General features: G+C 52.4%; 2 protein-coding genes and 1 long non-coding RNA gene across 6 annotated transcripts; 1 reads left to right on the plus strand and 2 right to left on the minus strand.

Annotated features, from left to right (window-relative positions):
- Positions 1-1,517: 1,517 nt before the first annotated feature.
- On the minus strand, positions 1,518-5,883 carry LOC108177003 (uncharacterized). Of its 2 annotated transcripts, none has more exons than XR_001793718.3 (3): positions 5,487-5,883; positions 5,114-5,247; positions 1,518-3,322 (listed from the first exon to the last, which is right to left on the minus strand). It is a non-coding gene; the product is annotated as an uncharacterized lncRNA (long non-coding RNA). The 2 variants fall into 2 exon arrangements; XR_011378979.1 differs by lacking the exon at positions 1,518-3,322 and adding an exon at positions 3,354-3,712 and having other exon boundaries at positions 5,487-5,864.
- Positions 5,884-6,042: 159 nt separating this feature from the next.
- VAMP1 (vesicle associated membrane protein 1) lies at positions 6,043-13,275 on the plus strand. The gene is made up of 5 exons (XM_008259725.4): positions 6,043-6,191; positions 8,835-8,961; positions 9,150-9,308; positions 10,756-10,807; positions 11,204-13,275. Coding segments are annotated over exons 1-5 (357 nt in total). The 5' UTR covers positions 6,043-6,189; the 3' UTR covers positions 11,221-13,275.
- TAPBPL (TAP binding protein like) lies at positions 13,210-21,070 on the minus strand. Of its 3 annotated transcripts, none has more exons than XM_017343403.3 (7): positions 20,605-20,978; positions 19,636-19,857; positions 19,246-19,518; positions 16,436-16,774; positions 15,599-15,901; positions 14,414-14,497; positions 13,210-13,444 (listed from the first exon to the last, which is right to left on the minus strand). In XM_017343403.3, the coding sequence occupies exons 1-7, from the start codon at positions 20,666-20,668 to the stop codon at positions 13,308-13,310; spliced, it is 1,422 nt and encodes a 473-aa protein (XP_017198892.3). In that variant the 5' UTR covers positions 20,669-20,978; the 3' UTR covers positions 13,210-13,307. The 3 variants fall into 3 exon arrangements, with proteins under 3 accessions (XP_017198892.3, XP_008257951.3, XP_008257950.3); XM_008259729.4 differs by lacking the exon at positions 13,210-13,444 and adding an exon at positions 13,911-14,283 and having other exon boundaries at positions 20,605-21,070; XM_008259728.4 differs by lacking the exon at positions 13,210-13,444 and adding an exon at positions 13,911-14,283 and having other exon boundaries at positions 20,470-20,649.
- Between the last annotated feature and the right edge of the window lie 21 nt (positions 21,071-21,091).

Below are 21,091 nucleotides of genomic sequence, written 5' to 3' on the forward strand. Positions count from 1 at the left end.
GGGAATGAACCAGCAGATGGAAGATCTTTCTCTGTCTTTCCCTCTCTGTCTGTAACTCTGCCTTTCAAATAAAGAAATCAATTCTTTTAAAAAAGTTTTATAGTGGTAGCTCTTAACATTTAAGTTAATGCTTGTATGTGTGTGAAAAAAATTCATTCCTTAACATGCATTCAGTTAGCCCCACTTCTGTTGAAGACTATCCTTTCCCCATTGGATGGTCTTGTCACCCTTGTTGAAAACCAGTTGACAGGGACAGTCATTGTGATGTACTCGGGATGCCTGCATTCCATGTTAGATTGCAGGTTCGAGTCTTGGCTACTCCACTTCCAAGCTTGCTTCCTGCTGATGCATCCTGGGAGGTAATAGGCGATAACCTAAGTACTTGGGTCCCTGCCACCCATGTGGGAGACCTGGGTTCCTGGCTGTTGTGGGAATTTGGGTAATGAACCAACGGATGGAAAGTCTAGGTATCTGTCACTCTGACTTTAAGTAGACAAAAAACAAGTAAACACTAAAAAAAAGATGACATAGATGTGAAGTAACTTCTATTTCATATCCAAACTTTTTGCTTTCCTTAATTTACTAGTTGCCTCATTTTCTTTTTTTTTTTTTTTATGTATCTACTTCTAATTTTTCCATAGGCCCCATCAGATCTGTAAAGTACATGTTCATATATTTTTCAAATGCTTCAACATGTCAAGCACTTTATCATTTTCTTTCCCTGGAGACTGCCTTGCAGGGTTTTCCATCTCAGGAGTCAGTCAGGATAGGTTTTCTCCATTCCAAGTATTTTCTTTCACCAGTTGTGTGTGCACTTGGCATCCCCCCTCCTAGATTTACTGCCTTTCTCTTTCCTATTTCCCAGAGTTCACGCTGCAGTGGCTCACTTATGAAGGGAGGTCACACTTTTTTTTTAAAAGATTTATTTATTTATTTATTTGAGAGGTAGAGTTACAGACAGTGAGAGGAAGAGACAGAGAGAAAGGTCTTCCTTCTGTTGGTTCATTCCCCAGATGGCTGCAATGGCCGGAGCTGTGGCTGCAATGGCCGGAGCTGTGCCAATCTGAAGCCAGGAGCCGGGTGCTTCTTCCCAGTCTCCCACATGGGTGCAGGGGCCCAAGCACTTGGGCCATCTTTTACTGCTTTCCCAGGGCATAGCAGAGAGCTGGAATGGAAGAGGAGGGGCTGGGACTAGAATCGGCGTCCGTATGGGATGCCGGTGCTGCAGGCGGAGGATTAACCTACTGCACCACAGCGCCAGCCCCAACTCACTACATTCTGACATATGTCTTTATTCTATCATCTTCTGCTGATAATTTGGCTATAATAGAATTCTAGGTTAATAATGTGTTTTTCATGGAATTTTAAAGGAATCAGACCATTGTCCACTGTCTCCCAATCTTGTATTGAGACACATTATGATTTCTGTTCCATTTTTATTCTCTTTTCGAAAGATTTTAGGATCTCCTGTAGCATTCTGATATTTCGCAAAGATGGGTCTTGTTTTTTTATTATTATTTTTACTGTGCTGGACAAATATACACTATTTAATCTGGAAAGGCTTATTCAATTCAGGAAAATATTCTTGTGTTTCTTTTATACTCACACACACACACACTCTGTGTCACATATCCTGTTTTCTGCTTTGAGGTTCTCTATTAGTCAGACATTGAAGTATTTTCTAATTTTCTTTCTTTTTTCCTGTCTCTACTGTGACTGGTTTTTATTCTTGGTACCTTGTTTCTTACTTGTTTTCAATTTTCGACCACAATTTGCTTTTCTTGGAACTGTATCTGTGGAAATTCCCCAAGGCCTACATTGAAGATGAGTTCATCCAGAGAGGATTTGCAGTTCTTCTGCCAGGTACTCGGAGGTACCGTCCACTCAAAACCACTTAAATTCTCCCTGTTTTGTTTTTAGGATCAATAAGGAATTCATGTAGGAAAACCATATATAATGGTTATAAATATCTGAAAATATTTAAAAGAGAAAAATAAAATAGCTCCAGTTGGCACGAGGTTCCAGACAATTATCTGAACAGTCTCACAGGGCAGTTTAAGTGCTAGCATATTTTTAATCCACCATGAGTGGATTTATTTATTCAAAAGGCAGGGTGACACACATACACAGAGTGAGAGAGATAAAGAGATGTTCTATCTTCTGGTTCACTCCTCAAATCACTGCAACAGCTGGGGCCAGGAACTCCATCCTGGTGTCTTCCATAGGTGGCAGGGGCCCAAGTATCTGGACCATCCTCTGCTGCTTTCCCAAGTACATTAGCAGGGAGCTGGATCAGAAGTGGAGCAGCAGGGACTTGAACTGGCACTCTGATATGGGAAGCCACATCATCGTAAGTGGCAGCTTAATCCACCACAGCACAGCGGGTCTGTCAGTCTACTCCTACATGAGGATGCAATTCTTTAGTTCTTTGGGGTTTCGGCTTTATGCCAAGCGCCTTCTACTGGATTTCTAATTTTGGGTAAGACCTGCACTTTGCGACACCTTAGCAGCAGCGTGTGAGGCTCTGGAGCCACCTCTCTGAGTTCCAGTTTTCACTTAGTTTTTGGTCTTAGATCGTCTTACTTTCTTATCAGCTCATCATACATATTTTAAAATGCCCTTTTAGGCAAAGGGCCTAGAAAGATTTTGAAAAAGAATAAAGTGGGAGGAATAAACTCTATCTGATGTTAAGGCTTATTATTTCACCACAATACCCAAGACAGCGTGGTACTGGGAGAAGGATAAACACATTGAACTGAAGAGAAAACACAGAAATGGAGAAGACCCACACCAACATGTCCAGCTGATTGTTGACAAAGTAAAAAAAAAAAAAACCAGTTCCATGGAGGACTGCCTTTTCAACAAATGGTCCTGGAGCAATTGGACATCCACAGAGGGAGAGGAAAGGTTCCTGAACTAAACTTTGTAATCAAATTAAATTGGACCTTATCAAAATTAAAACCTTCACTCTACAAAAGACCACATTAAGAAGATTAAAAGACAAATGCCAGACCAAGAGAAATTACATACTGGTCAAAATTCATTTATATATAGAATATGTAAAGAGCTCTCAAAATTTGATAGTAAAATAATGTAAGCAATACAATCAGAAAATGAGCAAAAGACATAAACAGACATTTCATCAAAGAAGATATATAGCTAGGGGCTGGTGCTGTGGCGTAGCAGGCTAGGCCTCTGCCTGCAATGCTGGCATCCCACATGGGCATGGGTTCGAGTGCTAGCTGCTCCTCTTCCAATCCAGCTCTCTGCTAATGACCAGGGAAAGCAGTGGAAGATGGCCTAAGTGCTTGGACCTCTGCACCTGCATGGGAGACACAGAAGAAGCTTCTGGCTTTTTTTTTTTTTTTTTTTTTTAAGATTTGTTTATTTATTTGAAAGGCAGAGTTACACAGAGAAAGGAGAGGCAGAGAGAGAGAAGTCTTCCATCTGCTGGTTCATTCCCCAATTGGCCGCAACAGCCAGAGCTGCACCGATCCAAAGCCAGGAGCCAGGAGCTTCCTCCGGGTCTTCCCTTGTGGCAGTGGGGGCCCAAGGACTTGGGCCATCTTCCACTGCTTTCCCAGGCCATAGCAGAGAGCTGGATCAGAAGTGTAGCAGCCAGGACTCGAACTGGCACCCACATGGGATGCCAGCACTGCAGGCAGCAGCTTTACCCGCTATGCTACAGTGCCAGCTCCATAAATAAGTAAATCTTAGAACAACAACAAAAGACGAATTAGTGTAGTCAAGGGTTAGGGATGGGGTGAGGTAGCTATAACACAACAGCACAAGGGAGCCTTGTGGTAACATAATAATTCTACATCCTGTAGTAGTGGTTGCACAAATCTACAAGTGTGATAAAAATAGCATAAAATTATGCAAACGTATACACAAATGTTTGTAAAGCTTGCAAAATAAGAAATAAACTCTGGATTGCATCAATGTCAATTTTCTTGTTTTAATGCATACTGGAGTTATACAAGGTGTTACCACTGGGAGAGGGTGAAGGGCTGCAAGGGAACCCTCTTGTGTTTTTTTTTTTTTTTTTTTGATACCTCCTGTAAATGTATAATTATTCAAAGATAAAAAATTAAGAGGTACAGGTAGGCATTGTAGTGCAGTGGGTTAAGCTCTGTCTTGGGATGTCTACATCTCATATAAGTGCCTGGGTGCCAGCGTCAGCTACTCTGCCTCTGATGCAGCTTCCTGCTAAGGTGTCATGGGAGACAGTAAGAAGATGGCTTAAGTGTTTGGGCCCCTGCCACCCATATGGGAGATCCAGAGGGAGTTCCAGGATCCTGGCTTCAACTGGACCCAGCCCTGGCTGTTGAGCCATGATCTCCCTGCACAAAGCAGGGAGCTGGATCAAAAGTGGAACAGCCGGGACTCAAACTGGCACTCTAATATGGGATGGCGGGGTTGTAAAGTGTGGCTTAACCTGCTGAGCCACAAGGCTCGCTCTTGCTCATTTTCACATTGTCTTTAATGGCTTATAAATTGTTTTCGGTTTTCACAAATTGTCATTTTGATGTAGTTTCAGAAGGAGGAGGGGATCAGTACATTGTTTCTAAGAACATTCCTTTGAGGGTTTTTTAAAAAAATTACTTATTTGCAAGGCAGTGAGACAGACACAGAGAGAAACAGATACAGGCAGACACAGAGAGACTGTCTATCTGCCGGTTCACTCCACAAATGTGTTCAACAGCCAGGGCTGGGCCAAATGGAACTAGGCACCAGGAACTGCATTTGGGTCTTCCACATGGGTGTCAGGGACCCAAGTCCTTGAGTCATCACCCTGCTGTCTCCCAGCATGCACATTAGCAGAAAGCTGGATCGGAAGGAAATCCAGGGACTTGAACCCGGGGATTCTGGTATGGAATGCGAGTTCTGCCAAACACCTGTCCCTGTTTCAAAGGTTTTAAGCAGAGTTATGGCATATGGATAGATCACTCTGGTAGTTCCTTAAACGATGGATATGGGGGAGGGCTATACTTTAAGCAGATAATATATCTTATTGATTCTAGGAGGCACTTTTTTTTTTCATTTTAATATCTCCTAGGTTGGGATGTTTCACTGTAGCTATTAGTCAGCAGTCACACATTATTTGTCATACCTGCTCATTTAAATCAAAACTTGCAAAATGGGTTTCAGGCTTGGAAGAAAATTCCAGAAAAGGAAGAAGACTTGGGGAAGGCTGTATCACCACAGCTTTTGAGGCATGCGCTTTGTGTGGAAGTTCACGGGCACCTAAAAATGAGTAAAAAAAAAAAAAATCACTAAGAATCAGTCTCTGAATGTGAAGTTTTAGGGATACTGCTTTAATATAATTATTTTCTATTTTCCGTTTTGTCTATGCGGGAGCGTGAAATGTGAGGAAAATCTCTACACTTCCAATAAATGTAAACTAGAGATTCTGCACGGTCAGAAAGCACTGCAAATGTTTCATTGCATCGTTTTTTCTTGGACATAAAGTAAAGGTGTTTTACCTCTGGCGACGTGGAAGGGAGAGCATTCTTGAAACACGAGGGATCCTGTGGATCCTGAAACCGTCAGAGCAACTTCTCAGAGGCGGGGTGGAGCAGCGGCCAGGTCTGGGCCACAGCGTAGGCACATATGCACGGGCTTCAGATCGTTCATGAACACACTGAAATAAAGGACAATGCTTTTTGAAGCCCACTCCTCCCGCCAAAACACCGCCTCTGCTAGTACTCCAGAGACTGCAGGAGCCGCTCGGCCACTGGTTGAGAGGCCCCAAACAGGCCTCCTTCAAACTGTCGCGGACCGGCAGGGCCAGCATTTCCACCTCGCCCCGTCGCTTAGCTGGACAGGTACGAGCCTCACCGCCGCCGCATCCTTTCCGAGCCGAGATGAGAGGAGAGCTGTGATTGGCAAACTTACAGGGGCGGGGCAGGCTAGGACTTAGTCCCGCCTTCGCTCCTGGGTCCAACGACTTTCCTGGGCGTGGATTGGGCCACTGGGTTGTCCATGTAGCCCGGGGGCGTGGCCGGCGCTAATAAAGATGCGGCTGGCGCGGCAGCTGCAGTAAGTTCCACCGCGGCTAGAGCTCCGGGTGGTCAGCGGCAGGCGGAGCTCGGTGGTTCCGTCCGCTCCGGCCGCAGCGTCCCACCGCCCCGTGTCTCGTCGCAGCCTCGGCAGAGGGGACGGACCCAACCTCCCTCCGTCAGAAAAATGTGAGTTGTCTCCCATGTGGGGGCTCGACGCCTCCTTGCTGACTCTCGCCCCCAGCGCCGGACTCTGCGGGACGGAAAATGGCGCATTGCAGCAGCTGCGGCGACGCGGGGAACCACCACCGCGCGCCGCCCCCAGACCGGGCCATCCCCGGGGAGGGGGGCAGCACCCCACGCCCGCACCAGGCGCAGCTAGCACCGCGTCGGCGCGGCAGGGGCGCAGGGGTCCCATATTCGTTGCACCCTCTCCTCTCGTCTTCATGGAGCCTCCGCCTAGGGTAGCCCGGGGAGAGGGCGATACGGGGGCTGGAGACAGCCACGTTGGGACCTCCAAGGCTCTTTGCTGTGGTCAGGTGCACTTGCCCGTGGGTACCTTGGGTTGCTCTGCCATCTCTGGGTTTTGCGTATGAATCTCACCCAAGGTGTGTGATGTGTGCCGCCGTGGTAGCAGTGAGCAACAAACTCCAGAAACTCCAAGTGGGCAGCCCGGGGACTCAAGGGGCAGTGGCGTGTGAGCCCACGCAACGTCTGTTCCAAGGCCATCCGTTTAGGAGGTGTTTTCCTGTCGTAGAGTGCTAGTCAAGTATTCGGGAGAAACAGGGAGGGGCTGAGCATGGCCCCCTTCCTCCCAACACACACAGTCTAGTCTCCAACCATCTTCAGCCTCACCCCTCTCCCAGAGTCCTGAGGGAGAACCACGCAAATGAAGCACTTCCCCGGCAGGACCACCCTGTGTCTAAGAGGAAATTTTCTTTCTCATTACTGCTTAATCCCTGGATATTTCCCTGCTGTTTTTCCAACTCCCCACGAGTCGCAAGTGAAATGAGCTACCCAAATGCTTGTCTAACCATCTCACCTTTTCTCTTTGATTTTTGTGGCTTTAGCAGAGTTGCTATTCTGTGTATCTTGGGCAAACCTTAGGATTCCGGTGGTTTTCACTTGGAGAGGGGGAGCCTTCTCGGCTGATGGTTCCAGATAGCATCCATGTGGGATGGATGGGAGGAGATGGAGAGAGAGTGGTGGTTAGCGGGGCATCACGAGGTCTCTGACCTTAATCTTGTCATTGGTGCCACCATCCTGGATTGCTTCCAGGATCGGCTGCTCCCTACTCATTGAATTCCCTGCCTTCAGTTCAGAACTAGATTGCTTAGCCAGCTCAGTAGGCGAACAAGAGCCTCTGGCACACCGGCTCTGTGTCTTTGCTTCCTTGTGCCTTGGAAGAAAATGTGATTCTTTAAATGGGGGATGAGTCAGGCCTGATGTGTAGTGTAGCCTCTCTGAGGGTTGTTGTTCATGTTATTAGACTGGAAGAATTCGCTTAGTGAAGGAGAGAAACTTCAGTCTAGAGATACTTTGCTGATACTTTGTGATTACCCCAGGAATTTGCTTTTTGATGGCTGTGTGATTTAATCCCTTGCGAATTTACTCTTGGACTACAAAATATAAGGGTACTTTAGCAAGTTCATGGAAATAATGCAAATTATGGCAAAAGTATGCATGGGTTCCCCCACCCCCCCGCACCAAAATAAACTTTTAGCTCTGATTTTCACAAAGTTTTTGGAGTACTCTTGTGTGTTTTGTGAGGTTCTGCTTTGGCTTGAAGGGTTCTTTTTGTAATTTCTGTTCTCTATCAACTTTGAGAGGTCTCCCCTGCTGCCCGTGGGTTCCTCCTTGGCAGGGAAAAAAATCACGCCTTAGGTTAGTTTCTGGGAAATCTTTAGGAGTTGAGTTTGGGCCGTGGAGGGGAGTTTCACTTGAAGAGCCTACACTAGATCATTGTCTTTGAAGCTTAAGGGGTCCCTTGGCCTGAGTGGTGCTGAAAAAGAACAGTCTCCATGTGGCTGTCAGTGTAAACAAGATTTCTCTTTGGGACATCAGGAACTAGGTGAGTCTTCTGAGACTCTGCCAAAACTAGAAAAAGAGAGGACAGAATGTCCACGATGCCTGTACACTGAGGACTATTTCTAGCATTTTTTGCTTCCTGTCTTACCTCTTGGAACAGTTTCCATAACTAATGCAATTACTTTGGGCCCCAGATTCTAAGTGAAACCCCCATCATCTCTGCCAAAAACAAAGCAAGCAAACAGTCCTGACTCACTCCTCCTACACAGACTTTGCCTTTGGTGGTTCTCCAAGTTGTTCTTATGGCAGCCCTGCTGTGCTAACTGTGTGTGAAGCAACCAATAGCTGGATCCCCGTAAGCCAAGTCTGCCGGCTCACTCTTCCCTTCTGTATTCAAGCTCTGGAGTTCAGTCCATAGGCTTGTCTGATGATTTAGTGTTTTCTGTGAATTTCTGCTGTTCTAGACTGGGTTTTCCAGGTCCCATCACTTGAAAGACTTCTGACTGCCAGGGAGATGTCATTTAGTCCGAGGCCGATACCTTTTTCTCATAGCTCTTGTGCCAGAGGAGAGGTTTGGGTTTGGGTCACAGGATAGCCCCAAGTGAGATCTCTTGATGCCACCCTAGGTGTCCCCAAGCCCCATGTAGGTATTGCGACAGGATGTTCATCGTTTGCTTCTTGCCCCTGTGCCGGTCTCCCAGCTTGGATTGCCAGGGAGCTAGCAGCCCTTGCCTTTGCACACACCCCAGTCACAGCTGCCTGGCGGCATGGGGTGAATACGACTTTGCCCTCTTCTCTCCACAGGTCGGCTCCAGCCCAGCCACCCGCCGAAGGGACAGAAGGGGCTGCCCCAGGTGGGGGTCCCCCTGGCCCTCCTCCCAACATGACCAGTAACAGACGACTACAGCAAACGCAGGCGCAAGTGGAGGAGGTGGGTGGACAGCTGTTTCTCGGTTTCCAAAGCACAGAAGCATTTTTTTTTTAAAGAGTATTGCTGGTAGCTAGAGGCTCTGGGAGGCGAAGCGCCCCTCAGAGTTGCTCAGGGCCAGACTGGTGACATCGTTCTTTTCCGCGTCTCTAGTGGGGCGTTTAGCAGCCTTGTTTGTGCGCCTCCCCCAGGTGGTGGACATCATGCGTGTGAACGTGGACAAGGTCCTGGAGAGGGACCAGAAGCTCTCCGAGCTGGATGACCGAGCCGACGCCTTGCAGGCAGGTGCATCCCAGTTTGAGAGCAGTGCTGCCAAGCTAAAGAGGAAGTATTGGTGGAAAAACTGCAAGGTGAATTTTTTTGTCTTCTCCCCCTTCTTTTCCTGGGCTCCACTTGTCACAGGCAAGAAAACTCTCAGCTTCCGGATTTCTGCCCTCTGATGGCTCAGGATCGCTGCCCTGCACTCTTGGGAGGAAATCCCAGCCGCTGCCCACTCGAGCTGCATTACCCCAGCTCGGCCACCAGGGCGCGCTAGAGAGTTCTACCCGGGTAATGGGAGAAACACCCGGGAGGGGGCGCAGGAATGGCTAGGGGCTTTTCCTCAAAGGAGTCAAATGAACCTCATATGAACCCATTGACTAAAGATCTGAAGTCTGTACCTCTGGAACTCCATTCAAAGCCCCCAGGCAATAGGAACTGAGCAAAAAGGAGCCAGCTACAGTTTATGAAAAGCTAGGAGGAGTGAGTTCTAGCGTTCTATAGCACTGTAGGGTGACTATAGTTCACAACAGCATATTCTATAAAGAAATAGAGGAGTTCTTAACACAAAGAAATGATACATGTTTAAAGAGAAGGAAACACTATCCTGATTTGATCATTATATATTGTAAACATATCAAATGATCACACTGTATTCTATTAGTATGTACAACTAATGTCAAAAAATTTTTTGAAGATTTATTTATTTGAAAGGCAGAGTTACACACACACACAGAGAAACATAGAGAGATCTTCCATCCTCTGTTCACTCCCCAAATGACTGCAGTGGCCAGGGTTGGGTCATGCTGAAGCCAGAAGCTTCATCCAGATCTCCTTCGTGGGTAGCAGGGGCCTAGACATTTAAGCCGTCTTCCACTGCTTTTTTCAGGCTATTAGCAGGGAGCTGGATTGGAAGTGGAGCAGCTGGGATGTGAAATAGCACCCTTATAGGATGCCGGTATCTCAGGTGATAGCTTTACCCACTATACCACAATACCAGCCCCTAAAAAATGGTTTTTTGAGCTGCAGATGTGGTGCTGGGATCGTGATTCTCTGGGAAGCAGAGGGTTTGGGCCTGCCTGAGAGGCCTTGCAGCCTCCTGGGTGGTGGGTAGCTGCTTCTGCTGTCCCAAGAATGGAGGAGGTTTGGCCAGTGCTGTGGCAGAGTAGGCTAAGCCTCCACCTGCAGTGTTGGCATCCCATATGGGCACCGATTCTAGTCCTGGCTGCTACTCTTCCGATCCAGCTCTCTGCTGTGGCCTGGGAAAGCAGTGGCCCAAGTCTTCGGGCCCCTGTACCCACGTGGGAGACCCGGAAGAGGCTCCTGGCTTCGGATCGGCACAGCTCCGGCCATTGTGGCCATTTGGGGAGTGAACCAGTGGAGGAAGAGCTTTGTCTTTGTCTCTCCCTCTCCGTAACTCTACCTCTTAAATAAATCAGTAGAAACTTAAAAAGAGCGGAGGAGGTTCTGCTGCAGTGTCTCTGGCCCTGGTTCTTTTCCTCAAGTCCAGGGGCTCAGTTTTCCCCCCTGTCTCCTCAGATGATGATCATGCTGGGAGCTATCTGTGCCATCATCGTGGTAGTTATTGTAAGTAAGTATCGCTGAGGTTGCTCGTGGGGTGAAGAGGTGGGAAGGTCCCGGAGTCTCCTCCCAGCCCTGCCTGCCTGCCTGCCTGCCTGGGGAGTGGGGCTGCTCTGACTGAGGTATGGAGACCGCTGCTGGGGGATCATCGCCTGGTTCGGGAGGGCAGAAGGGCGGAGCCAAGGGGCTTCCTCGATGGACAGGCCTGCTTCTTGCAAGGTTTGGCAGGGAGGAGGTCCCTCCTGTTCTGAGGAAGTGGGGCTGGCTGGGGTCAGAGGGTCAGTACGGGCATGGGGCACCTGCACCTGAAAGACCTGAATGTGTGGTGACTTGATGTAACTTGCCCTCTTGTTTTCTCCTGTCTCTCTCTCTCTTCCGTCTGGGACTTCCTGATTCCTGTGTGCAGTCTACTTTTTTACTTGAGAATGTGCCACCCCTGCCCTGTCCTCCATTGTCACCCAGACTCACGTCCTTCTCCCTCTGTCTGCTCTCTTCAACAACGCCCCCATCTGCCTCCCTCCATCCCGGCCCAGGCTTCTCCACCACCCACTCCTCTGTGCTGCGTCCATTTGCTCCGTGTCCCTGCACACTGGAAATGCTGCTCGTGGCGCAGTCTTGACGTCACCACCTGAAAGGCAACAGCTGGTGCCTCCTCCCTGCCCCCTTTCTGTGTACTCCAGTTCCCCGAGAGCCAAAGAAGGGTTGGAAGGCCCTAGGAAGGCTGAGGAGAAGTGCGCAGGCAGTTGCCAAGAGGCAGGGGAGGGGAGGTCATTGGTGCCTGTAGCGTCTCCCAGACAGGCCAGGCCGCTGGAGGAGGCCCTGGAGAGTTAGAAAGACGGCAGCTTGCTCTGCCGCTGCCCTGGTCACCTGCAGCTTTTCTGCTGTCCCAGGCCTGAAGGGGGTGCTGGCGATTGATCTAGAGTCTGCCGTAGTCTCATGCAATACCCTGGGTTTTGCAGTTAGTCCTGATCTGTGAGTTCAGGAGTTTCTAAATCTCTGGGGATCTTACAGCCTTTTGCTTTGTTCTCTGTTGGCCTGAGGAACACTTCGTGATCATGAAAATACCGGGACTCCGACTTCCATCCCGGAGCAGTCCCATTGCCGCTAACTGGAAGGAGCTCTCTCTTCTTCCCATTTTCTGCGGCATTCTATACTGTTTATGGCACCACCAAATGATTTCATCTAATTGAAGCTGGAGACTCTTAATTAATTTTAATTAGTGGCAAAGAGAATGGGAAAGCCTGTTAGATACAGAGAAGCAGTGATTCAGGGGCCTGCGCTGAAAACAGCGAGCTTGTTGCCTCTCCCTAAGGAAGGTCAGGTGCATGAAGAAGTGTGAGGCTGTTAGAAGGGGGGCTCCCAGGACCCCCTGAAGCCTCTCCTCCACACCACCCCAGTGTCCTTGCTCAAGGGAGGGGCGGGCAAAAGGTCCCTCCTGGGGCCTGGCTGGCCTCGAGGACACAGAGCAGTTGGGCAGGTGTGCTTGCGTGTGGCTGTCCTGTCGTGGGGTGCTTCTCTGTCCCCCTTCGGAAGCACCCATTCCCACCCGGAATTTGTCCCCCTTTCTTTTCCTCCACGATTGGTTTGTGTGTACAGAGAGCGGATCCCGAGGGTGCGAGCCAGTCGGTCACCATGGGAAGAGGGGCTAAGCTTCAGGAAACCCAGGTGGGGGAGGAGTGCCAGCTGGGAACACAAGTGGGGTCCCCATGGCCCGCTTTCCCTCCGTCCTCCCATCCACGCGCAGGGGGAGGCTGGGGCTGTGCCGGGCCCAGCCTGGAGGCCCACGTTCCACGCTGCAGCATTTCACGGTGCAAAACCATCCTTCCTTTCCTTCTGCCCCGACTTCCCACGGTCCCTTCGTCCTGCCCCAGGGCGGGACTGAAGAGCTGGAAGACAGCGGTCAGTGTACCCTCCCAGCGGGCCCCTCGAAGGCCTCCGCTCTCCTCTGGGCTCCTCCTTGCCTCAGGCAGGGGTCACCGCTGGAGAAGAACCACCACTATCCACGCTCTGCCCCACGCCTGGAGCAAATCTGCCCTCTTGCCCGCCCCCCCCCCGCCCTCTCATGGGACACCTTTCCCGGGTTTCTGTCCCTGTGAGGCTTACCAGCTGTAGCTGTCTTGGTTTTTGGAGGGCTGTTAGCCCTTCTACTTTCTTTCTCACCCCTCCCAGACCCTCTTCTGTGTCTTTGCTGTCCCCTGTCCTCCCCACCGCCCATGTGCATGAGCAAATATGCAACTGAACCCGGGACTTGGCCGTCAAGTGAAGCTGAGCTTCCCACATCCCCTTCTCCAGTTTGCCATGAGATGATGTGGGGTGTCCACCGTGTGTCTGTCATCGCCTCTCTGTCTTTTTTCCTAACCCTAACCTCATACTTGTATAGAGTAATACAGTTGTACTTCCACCAAAGGCATGTGGCATTTACCGATTTCATGTATTCTCAGCAAAGGCAAAAAATACAGATTCCTACCGTTAAACTGACTCGCTGGTTGTCTGGGGAGTGTCATTTCTTTCTAGTACTCTGGTGTTACATTAGACCAGCAGGGCCGGTGTGTGTTTGCCCTGCAGTCTTCACGGGGATGAGAGATCTGGGTCGCACGGGAAGTGGTCTCCACTGTTTGTACCTGAAGCAGCCCAGCTCTCGCAGGTGCTCGGTCAGGAGAGGAAGTGATGACAGGAAGCTGAGTGGGCCCACGCTGGCAAACAACCGCAGGGGTTCTTGGGCCCCTCCACCCACCTCCTTTCTGGGTCCCGGGACTGCCTGTCCTGTCACAGGGGATGGGCCCCGAAGAGGCCACCAGCGAACACCCCTTGCCCCCATCATCTGCCCGTAGAGCTGTCTGGTGCTGAGTTCCTGTATGGACCGGGCGTGTTTTAGGAATGAATGGAAGGAGGATTCCGCCCCCGAGGCGGAGTGAGCGAGCAGCTGATGGGAATCTTGCTGTTTCTGCAGCTCTGTGAAGGAGCGGCACCCACAGAGCCGCTGAGGTGGAGCCCAAGTGGTGCCTGTGAGGGCCTCTGTGTCACGCCTTGAGCACTGGGCCAGCTGGAGCAGCCAGGACTGGGGATGGGGCTCGGCTGTGACCTGGTGTAGGAAGACAAGGAAGTGGCCCAGCTTTGCCTCCGGGGATGCACAGGCTTTTATTGGGACGAGTGGAGAGGCTGAGGGTGATGCCCGACCTTGGCTCCTTCTCCCTCACTTGCTGCTGTCCAGATTCCTTCCTGTCACTCCCCTTAGAGCCAGCGCCTTGGCGTTAGCCTCCATCCAGACCTGCAGCCTTCCTGTAGTCCCCTCCCCTCTTCCCATTCTCTCCCTTGGTGCATCAGCCCAGCGCACACAGTGCGGGAAGGCAGAGGCCTGCACGGAGCCTGGCGCTGCCTGCCCACCAGTCTCAGCTCTGCAGCTTGGCCGAGAGTCCTTTCTTCTTCCTGACACAGGCGGATGCTACTCAGAATGCCTCGGGGCCTTGGCAGCTCTTGCTGAGGTGGCTAGGAGGAAACAGGGAACAAGATCGGTCTCCTGGGCTCCATCCGGGGCCTGGGTGGGGACTGAGTAGTGTGGGTCGGTGTGCGGGCGAGATGGGTGGGGGACCAGGGCCGAGGGCATCCGGGCTCTTACCCTGCCATCTCTGAAACCCCAGGAACAACAGTGCGAGAAGGAAGAGGCTGCTGGCAAAGACGAATCCAGAGGCCGTTGTCTCCCCTGTAGGCGAGAGCAGCGTGAGCATCGCCCCCAGCTCCCCGCAGCAGGAAGAGCCACAGCGGCCCTGGCCCTGGCCCTGGCCCTGGTCCTGGTCCAGGGTTGCCAGGCGTGCGTGTGTTACTTCACACAGCCGCTTCCACCTCTGCCCACCTCAGCATGCACTTCTAAAAACTGCTTTGCAGGAGAGATTTAGGTTAGATTAGTTACTGAGATTTTGTAAGCCACTGGGCAGTGACAGAGGCCAGGACAAAACCCCCGTTTGAGGGACGCGCACAGTCTAGCGAGCAGCCAGGGAATGCCCGGGGCTCCCAGGCGTTTGCGGTCGGGGCACAGATTCTTTCCCATCCCTTCCCGTATGAAGGTCTCGGCAGCGTTCTGTGGCTTTCAGGATGCGGTTCCTGCTCGGAGACAGGCGAGCCTGTGAGCGCAGCAGGTCGCCTGCCTGTCACATTTGCCTTTTCCCCCCTCTCGGTAGGTGACCTGGGGCAGATTGCACGTCTTCTGCCAGGGCCCGCTCAGTCCTGTCAGGTGGGAGTTGCAGTGCGTGAGGTCAGACACGTAAGTGCTCAGGGCAGTGCCTGATCCGGGTACATGCTCGGTAAACGTCATTACCCCGAAGCTCCAGAGCCACTTCCCCTTCCCCTGTTTCCCTTTGACCGCGGCAGTGCTGAACTGTTTGCGGCTCCCAGCTTCTCTTCAGGCTGTTTTGTAAGTTGGCCTTACGTGTGCTGTTCTTCCCACCTAGAATGTTCCCTTCCCCCTGAAGCTAAAATATCAACTCCAATGGCTCCTCCTGGCCATCTTCCCTGCCTGCCTGTCTCTCCTGCTGGACGGAGCCTCCAGAGAGCAGGAACAGGCATCACTCAACCTTGACCCCCAGCCCTAAGCCTGTTCCCGGGTACCCTGGAGGCTGCAGGGTGGGGGAAGCTGTGGCAGCTGCAGCCCTGGGAAAGAGAAAGCCGAGAGCAGAGGCAGGAGCGTGAAGAAACTGGGGCTGACCGAAGTGTGCGAGCAGCAGAACAAGGCCAGGGCACGCGAGGGCTAGGGACGCCCCCAGCCCGCCCAAGTACGGAGGAGGGGAAAGGGGGACATTTCCGGTACCTGCTGGGGCCACCCAGGTGCTGGCCACGAGGGGCTCCTCCAGGGAGATGTGGGTGACCTGGCAGGTATAAGTGGCGCCTGCAGGGCCGGGGTCTGCTGTGAGGGAGGAGGAGATGGTATAGGTGCCAGCCGGGCTCTGCCTAAGGCTGGAGAAGGAGGCACCGGAGACTTGGACTGCGGCTCCGGCTGGCTCCTCTCGGGTCCACGTCACTGCCACATTCAGAGGGTAATAGCCAGCAATGCTGCAGATGAGGGTGGGTGGCACGGCTGTGTTGGCCAAGCTCAGTCGTACTTTGGGGGAAGCTGGAGAAAGAAGGAGGAATCAGATTCCAGAGGGGCCTGACTGGGGACGCAGGGGGGCTGAAAGTCCTCTGTATCCACTGAGAGCGAGAGGGGGGAGTAGAGACTGAAGTTCCCTCCTCAGCAGTGGGCCGGGGGGTGGGGAGGGGAGAGTCCACCTGGATGCAGGTTGTCAGTGGGGTACATTTTCAGGAACAGTAAACGGTAGAGCCGAGTGTTGGCTTCTTACCACAATGGAGCAGCAGTTTTTATTAAAGAGTATCAGTGACAAGATACTCCTGGTCAGAACCACTCCCATCACCTGTCCTGGGTTTGCTACTGGTCCTCCTTAGGGTGCCCGGGGTGACTGGAGAGGGCCAGTTAGGGCAAGGCAGCAAGATTATGAGCCGGGCACCTTATCTGATGCCACCGTCTGTGTGTCTCAGGTGATGGCATTTGGGTTGTAGGAGTGCAGTCTGTTTAGATCCCAGCCTGGGAAACATTCCCTGTAGGGATCTCCCTGCCCATCTCCCCAGGATGACTGAGCCCTGGCCTCACCTTGGATGTTAAGCTGGATGTTTTGTTGAACTTGGTACAGTGAGGTGGTGATCTGGCAAATGTGGACCCCCTCATCCTTTACAGTGAGCCCGGGAAGGGTGAGGGAGGCATTCCTGGCCACGTGTAGCTGCTCCGGCTCCAGGGTAGCACCATCTCGCTTGGCCTGCCCCTTTCCTGTGGTCCAGATGTACACCTGCTGGCCACTGCCCTTATGCTGTTGCCGCCACTCTACGCTGATGAGGTCCAAGCCTGCTGCCATGGAAAAGCTGCAGTGCAGGGAGACCGAGGACCCCAGCAAGGCATTCAAGGATTGGGTCCTTGTTGTCGCCTGGAACTCCACTGCAGAGAGAAAGAGAGGGGTAATGGGTGGGCTGCTGCTTTCTCAAGTTACTTAGTCTCTGAGCTGTGGGCTTATACCTGCCTCTTCTTCCTCCCTGGACAATGTGTCTGGTTGAACTAATTTCTCAAAAGAAACCCCAAAGAAATAGGCCTCTGGGGGCCAGCGTTGTGTAAGAGTGGGTTAAGCTGCTGCCTGTGACGCCAGCATCACATGTGAGCTCCAAGTCGAGTCCCAGCTGCTCTGCTTCCAATCCAGCTCCCTGCTAATGCACCTAGGAAAGCAGTGGAAGGTGGCCCAAGTGCTTAGGCCCCTGCCACCTGTGTGAGGAGACCCAGATGGAGTACCAGGCTCCTGACTTCAGCCTGGGTTTGAGGCCATCTGGAGAGTGAACCAGCAGATGGAAGACCTATCTCTATTTCTCCCTCTCTCTCTGCTGCTCTGCCTTTCAAGTAAATAAATACATCTTCAGAAAGGAAAGTGAAGTAGCCCTCTGGACAGGCCGCATGGCACACATGGCACTCTTAACTGTTTTAGAGTCGCTTACACCTTGGACAGTCTGATGAGAGATATGGATCTGTCACTAGAAAACCACACATGCAAAATGGTGGGTTACTTCCTCCAGGGAAGAACTGGAGGAGCAGAGAGAGCGCGTTGGGACCCTGGCTGTTCCACTCGCTGGCTCCGTGCCCTTTAGCGGGCACCTGGCGCTGCCTTGCTCAGCTGCTGGAGTCCGGCTGCTGTGCAGACTAAGTGGGTCTGAGTCCACATGCACCCGGGAGCAGCACTGAGCCAAACTGTTGGTCATGGGCAGAGCAATCAGACAAATCCAAGTGGGGGCGACCGTGCAAGACAGCTGGCCAGGACTCTTCCAAACTGTCCGGGAAAGGCAGTTTCAGATCAAAGACAAGGGACAAGGCAGCTGAGTGCAGTGCACGAGCCTTCTCTGAATCTTGGAGTTAGAAAAGGAGAAAAAGAAACTGGAAAGAACGTTCCTGGGACAGTTGGAGAAGGTTGAGTTTGGACTTGATATCTGAGAGTCATGCTATGTCAGTTTTAAAGTCTTTAGCACGGCTCAGTTCTTTATACACTGCACCCCTGGCTTTGTGCAGTCAGGAGACCACGCCCCCACCTTGGTTCGCTTCTGCAGGATCATGATTTGTGATTTAGGAGGAATTGTGCTGCCCTTGCCTCTAGACTAACACACGCTGTTCATGGAGCATTTCAGGGGAAGCCGTGCTATCTGCAAGCTCATCTCAGTTCAGGGAAGGGAAGAGATAATTTGGCAAAATGCTAACAGTTGAATCAAAGTGAAGGGTTTACAGGTGTTCATTTTGTTCTTTACCTTAAAAGGGTTTTTTTGGGGGGAGGGGTAGAGAGCTCCCAGCCGTTGGTTCACTCTCCAAATGCCCACAACGTCCAGGGCTAGGCTGGTACTGGAGCTGGAGGCAGGAACTGGGAACAAAACCTAGGTTTCCAGGGTCGGCGCTGTGGCATAGCGGGTAAAGCGGCTGCCTGCAGTGCCGGCATCCCATATGGGTGCTCCTCCACTTCCCATCCAGCTCTCTGCTATGACTGGGAAAGCAGTTGAAGATGGCCCAAGTCCTTGGGCCCCTGCACCTGGATGGGAGACCTGGAAGAAGCTCCTGGCTCCTGGCTTAGGATTGGTGCAGCTCCGTCCATTGTGGCCAATTGGGGAGTGAACCAGTGGATGGAAGACCTCTCTCTCTCTGTCTCTCCTCTCTCTAACCCTGACTTTCAAATAAATAAATAAATCTTTAAAACAACAACAACAATAAAAACACAGCTAGGTTTCCCACATAGGTAGGAACCCGGCAGGAAAACAAAAACTTGAGCCATCGCCCATTGATAGGAAATTAGAATTGGGTGCAGGAGCTGAGAACTGAACTCAGTACTCCAGCCATGGGGTGTGGGTATCTTAACTGCTAAGCTAAGCCCTTGCTCCCTTTTACCTGTATTATAAGGGCTGAAAAATCCCTAACCATTCTAGGACTGTGACAGACACTGGACGGATGTGAGGACCCTTTTCTGATATGGCGGCATATATTTAGATGGATCCCAGGAAGCTCTGAGTGTTCTGGGGCTTCCTGAGGAGAGGAGGAGCCCTAATCAGCTCTGGCCCTGGTTGTCTCCCTTGGAGTAGGCGGACCCTGAAGAAGCCTGTGTGTCATGTCATCAGTTTCCTGTGCCCCTAGATGTACGTGACCAGAGTAGCCCCTCACTGTCTGCGCTGGGAGATAATGCACAGGCAGCTTTTGTGCCTGCAGTCCAGCAGGGCTCTTCTGGCCTTGGGGGTTTTTTAGGGTGAAGGGACCAAGGGCCAGGGTTTACCCTGAAATGACTGATGTGGATGGAGGCGGCCTGTTCCTTTCCTCCTCTATCTTGCCATTATTAAAAATAAAAAAGAAAGAAAAAGAACTTCCTTTTTGCTGCTTGCTTTTCATTTTCTCACCTGTGGTCCGCACAGTTCCCTGGGAGCTCAGCGGCAGTTTCAGCGTGGGGTGCAGGGCAGCCCCATTCTCAGCGTCTCTGAGAGCCTTCATCACCATGGAGACGCTAGGTCCCCCTCCAGACACCTGCACGTTACTGATGAACCACGCTGCTTTCTCAACACTGGCCTCCTGTCTGGCCTGGAGGTGATAGTGGGAGATCTCACAGGTCAGGTCCCTGCCACTGCAGTCGGCGTGGAGCAAGTCCCCGGCCTGGGGAATCTGCACCTGGTCCACTGGGGGAGAAGGGTGCACACAGAGGTCAAGTTGGATTGAGAACACCTGAGCCCGTGGAAGCGGTGTGGGTGGGTGCAGTTGGAACTGGGCTGTTCCGGGGGGAGGGAGGCTTTTACCCGAGGCCTCGAAGATAACAGGGGGGTCATCTTGGGCCACAGTGAAGTCGGTGAAGCCTTCCAGGGAGCCGTCATCCAGCACCGGCACCTGCCTCAGCACGAGCAAGGCCTTCTCCCTGTTGGCAGTGCCTGCAAAAGCTCCACGGTGCCTGTCTTCCACTGCCAGGAAGCAACTGAGGACCACATCCACAGCCCGCCACTGCCCTTCTGCTGCACCGGGCTCTGCAGGGAACACAGCCACAGCCGGGGTGGGGGTGGGGGTGGGGGGGGCTTTGTCCTGCCCAGGTTACCCCGCACCTGCTTTCCGCCCCCTGCCTCTGACTCCTGCAGTCACCTAGGAAGGTTGGCTGCCTTCCAGGGGCCCCCTCAGTCCCTCCTGTCGTCCCCAAAACTAGCTTGCTGTTCCTGGTGACTACTTCTTGGTGTGAATTAGGCGGGGTCCTAGGATTTGCCTTGCTCGGAATGGCGGACGCTTTTATTCCTGTTTCCAACTACTGAATCAAAGACTGTCTCTTCAGCCTGCAGAGTTCTCAGTAAAGCAAGTAACTGAGCAAACACTGCCGAGGGAGAGGTCCCTGGTGGTTGGCTGGGGCAAGGGCACTGACAGCCATCTTCTCAGATGTCCTGGCCGGTCCACTGCTGCCGCTGCCATGACAGGTAGCCGGCCCTCCCCCATCGCCGGGTCACCGCCCAAGAGATCTCTGCTCCCGGAGGTGTCAGCTGCCAGGCCAGCTCCCTGGCTCCCCCAGCACCTCCACAGAGCGACCCCCCTACCGCAGCCTACTCCCGGCAGAGCTGTCGGCCCCTCTCCCCACACTCGGGTTGGTTCCTTACTTTGCCAGTCACTGAGCCTCTCTCCCCTTTGGGCTTGATCGGGGATCAGAAGCCATCCCCGGCCCCTTTGCATTTCTGGCCCCTGGGACGGTGGCTACCCAAGCTCCCTCAGCTTAGCGTCTTCCTCCGACTCACCGGCTTCCGCTGCGCCGCACAGAGCCAAGCAGAGCAGCAGACAGCGCGCCGCCTCCGCGCGCATGGAGACGGCTCGCAGGCCCCTCCTCGCCCTCTGCCCTTCCCCACGATCCCACCCGCGGGCAGGGCCGGGGCTCCGCGGAGGAAGCTCCCCAAACACCTGGTGCTGGCCAGCCTGCCCGGCGCTTCTCCTCCGACTCCTCTTTCACTTTCGATTAGAGGAGGTGGCACTGGGACTGCCGTGGCCAGTGAGTGAAGCCATTTGTAGCAGCCGCCAGTCTCTCTCCCTTCTTCTCTCCATGCCTACTCCCCCAGTTCCCCAGGTGATTGCAAGGCTTGACTTCACCGAGCCCTTTGGCTCCCCGCTACCCCCAAGTAAATGGAGATATAACCGTGGGAACGGAGCGGAGGTGGGCGTGGGGTGGAACCAGAAGTGGGGTCCTCGGTAGCCTGAGCACCAGTCGTCATTTTTTTTTTTTTTTAAGTC

Source organism: Oryctolagus cuniculus, chromosome 9, assembly GCF_964237555.1.
Source record: "Oryctolagus cuniculus chromosome 9, mOryCun1.1, whole genome shotgun sequence".
NCBI classification, from domain to species: Eukaryota; Metazoa; Chordata; class Mammalia; order Lagomorpha; family Leporidae; genus Oryctolagus; species Oryctolagus cuniculus.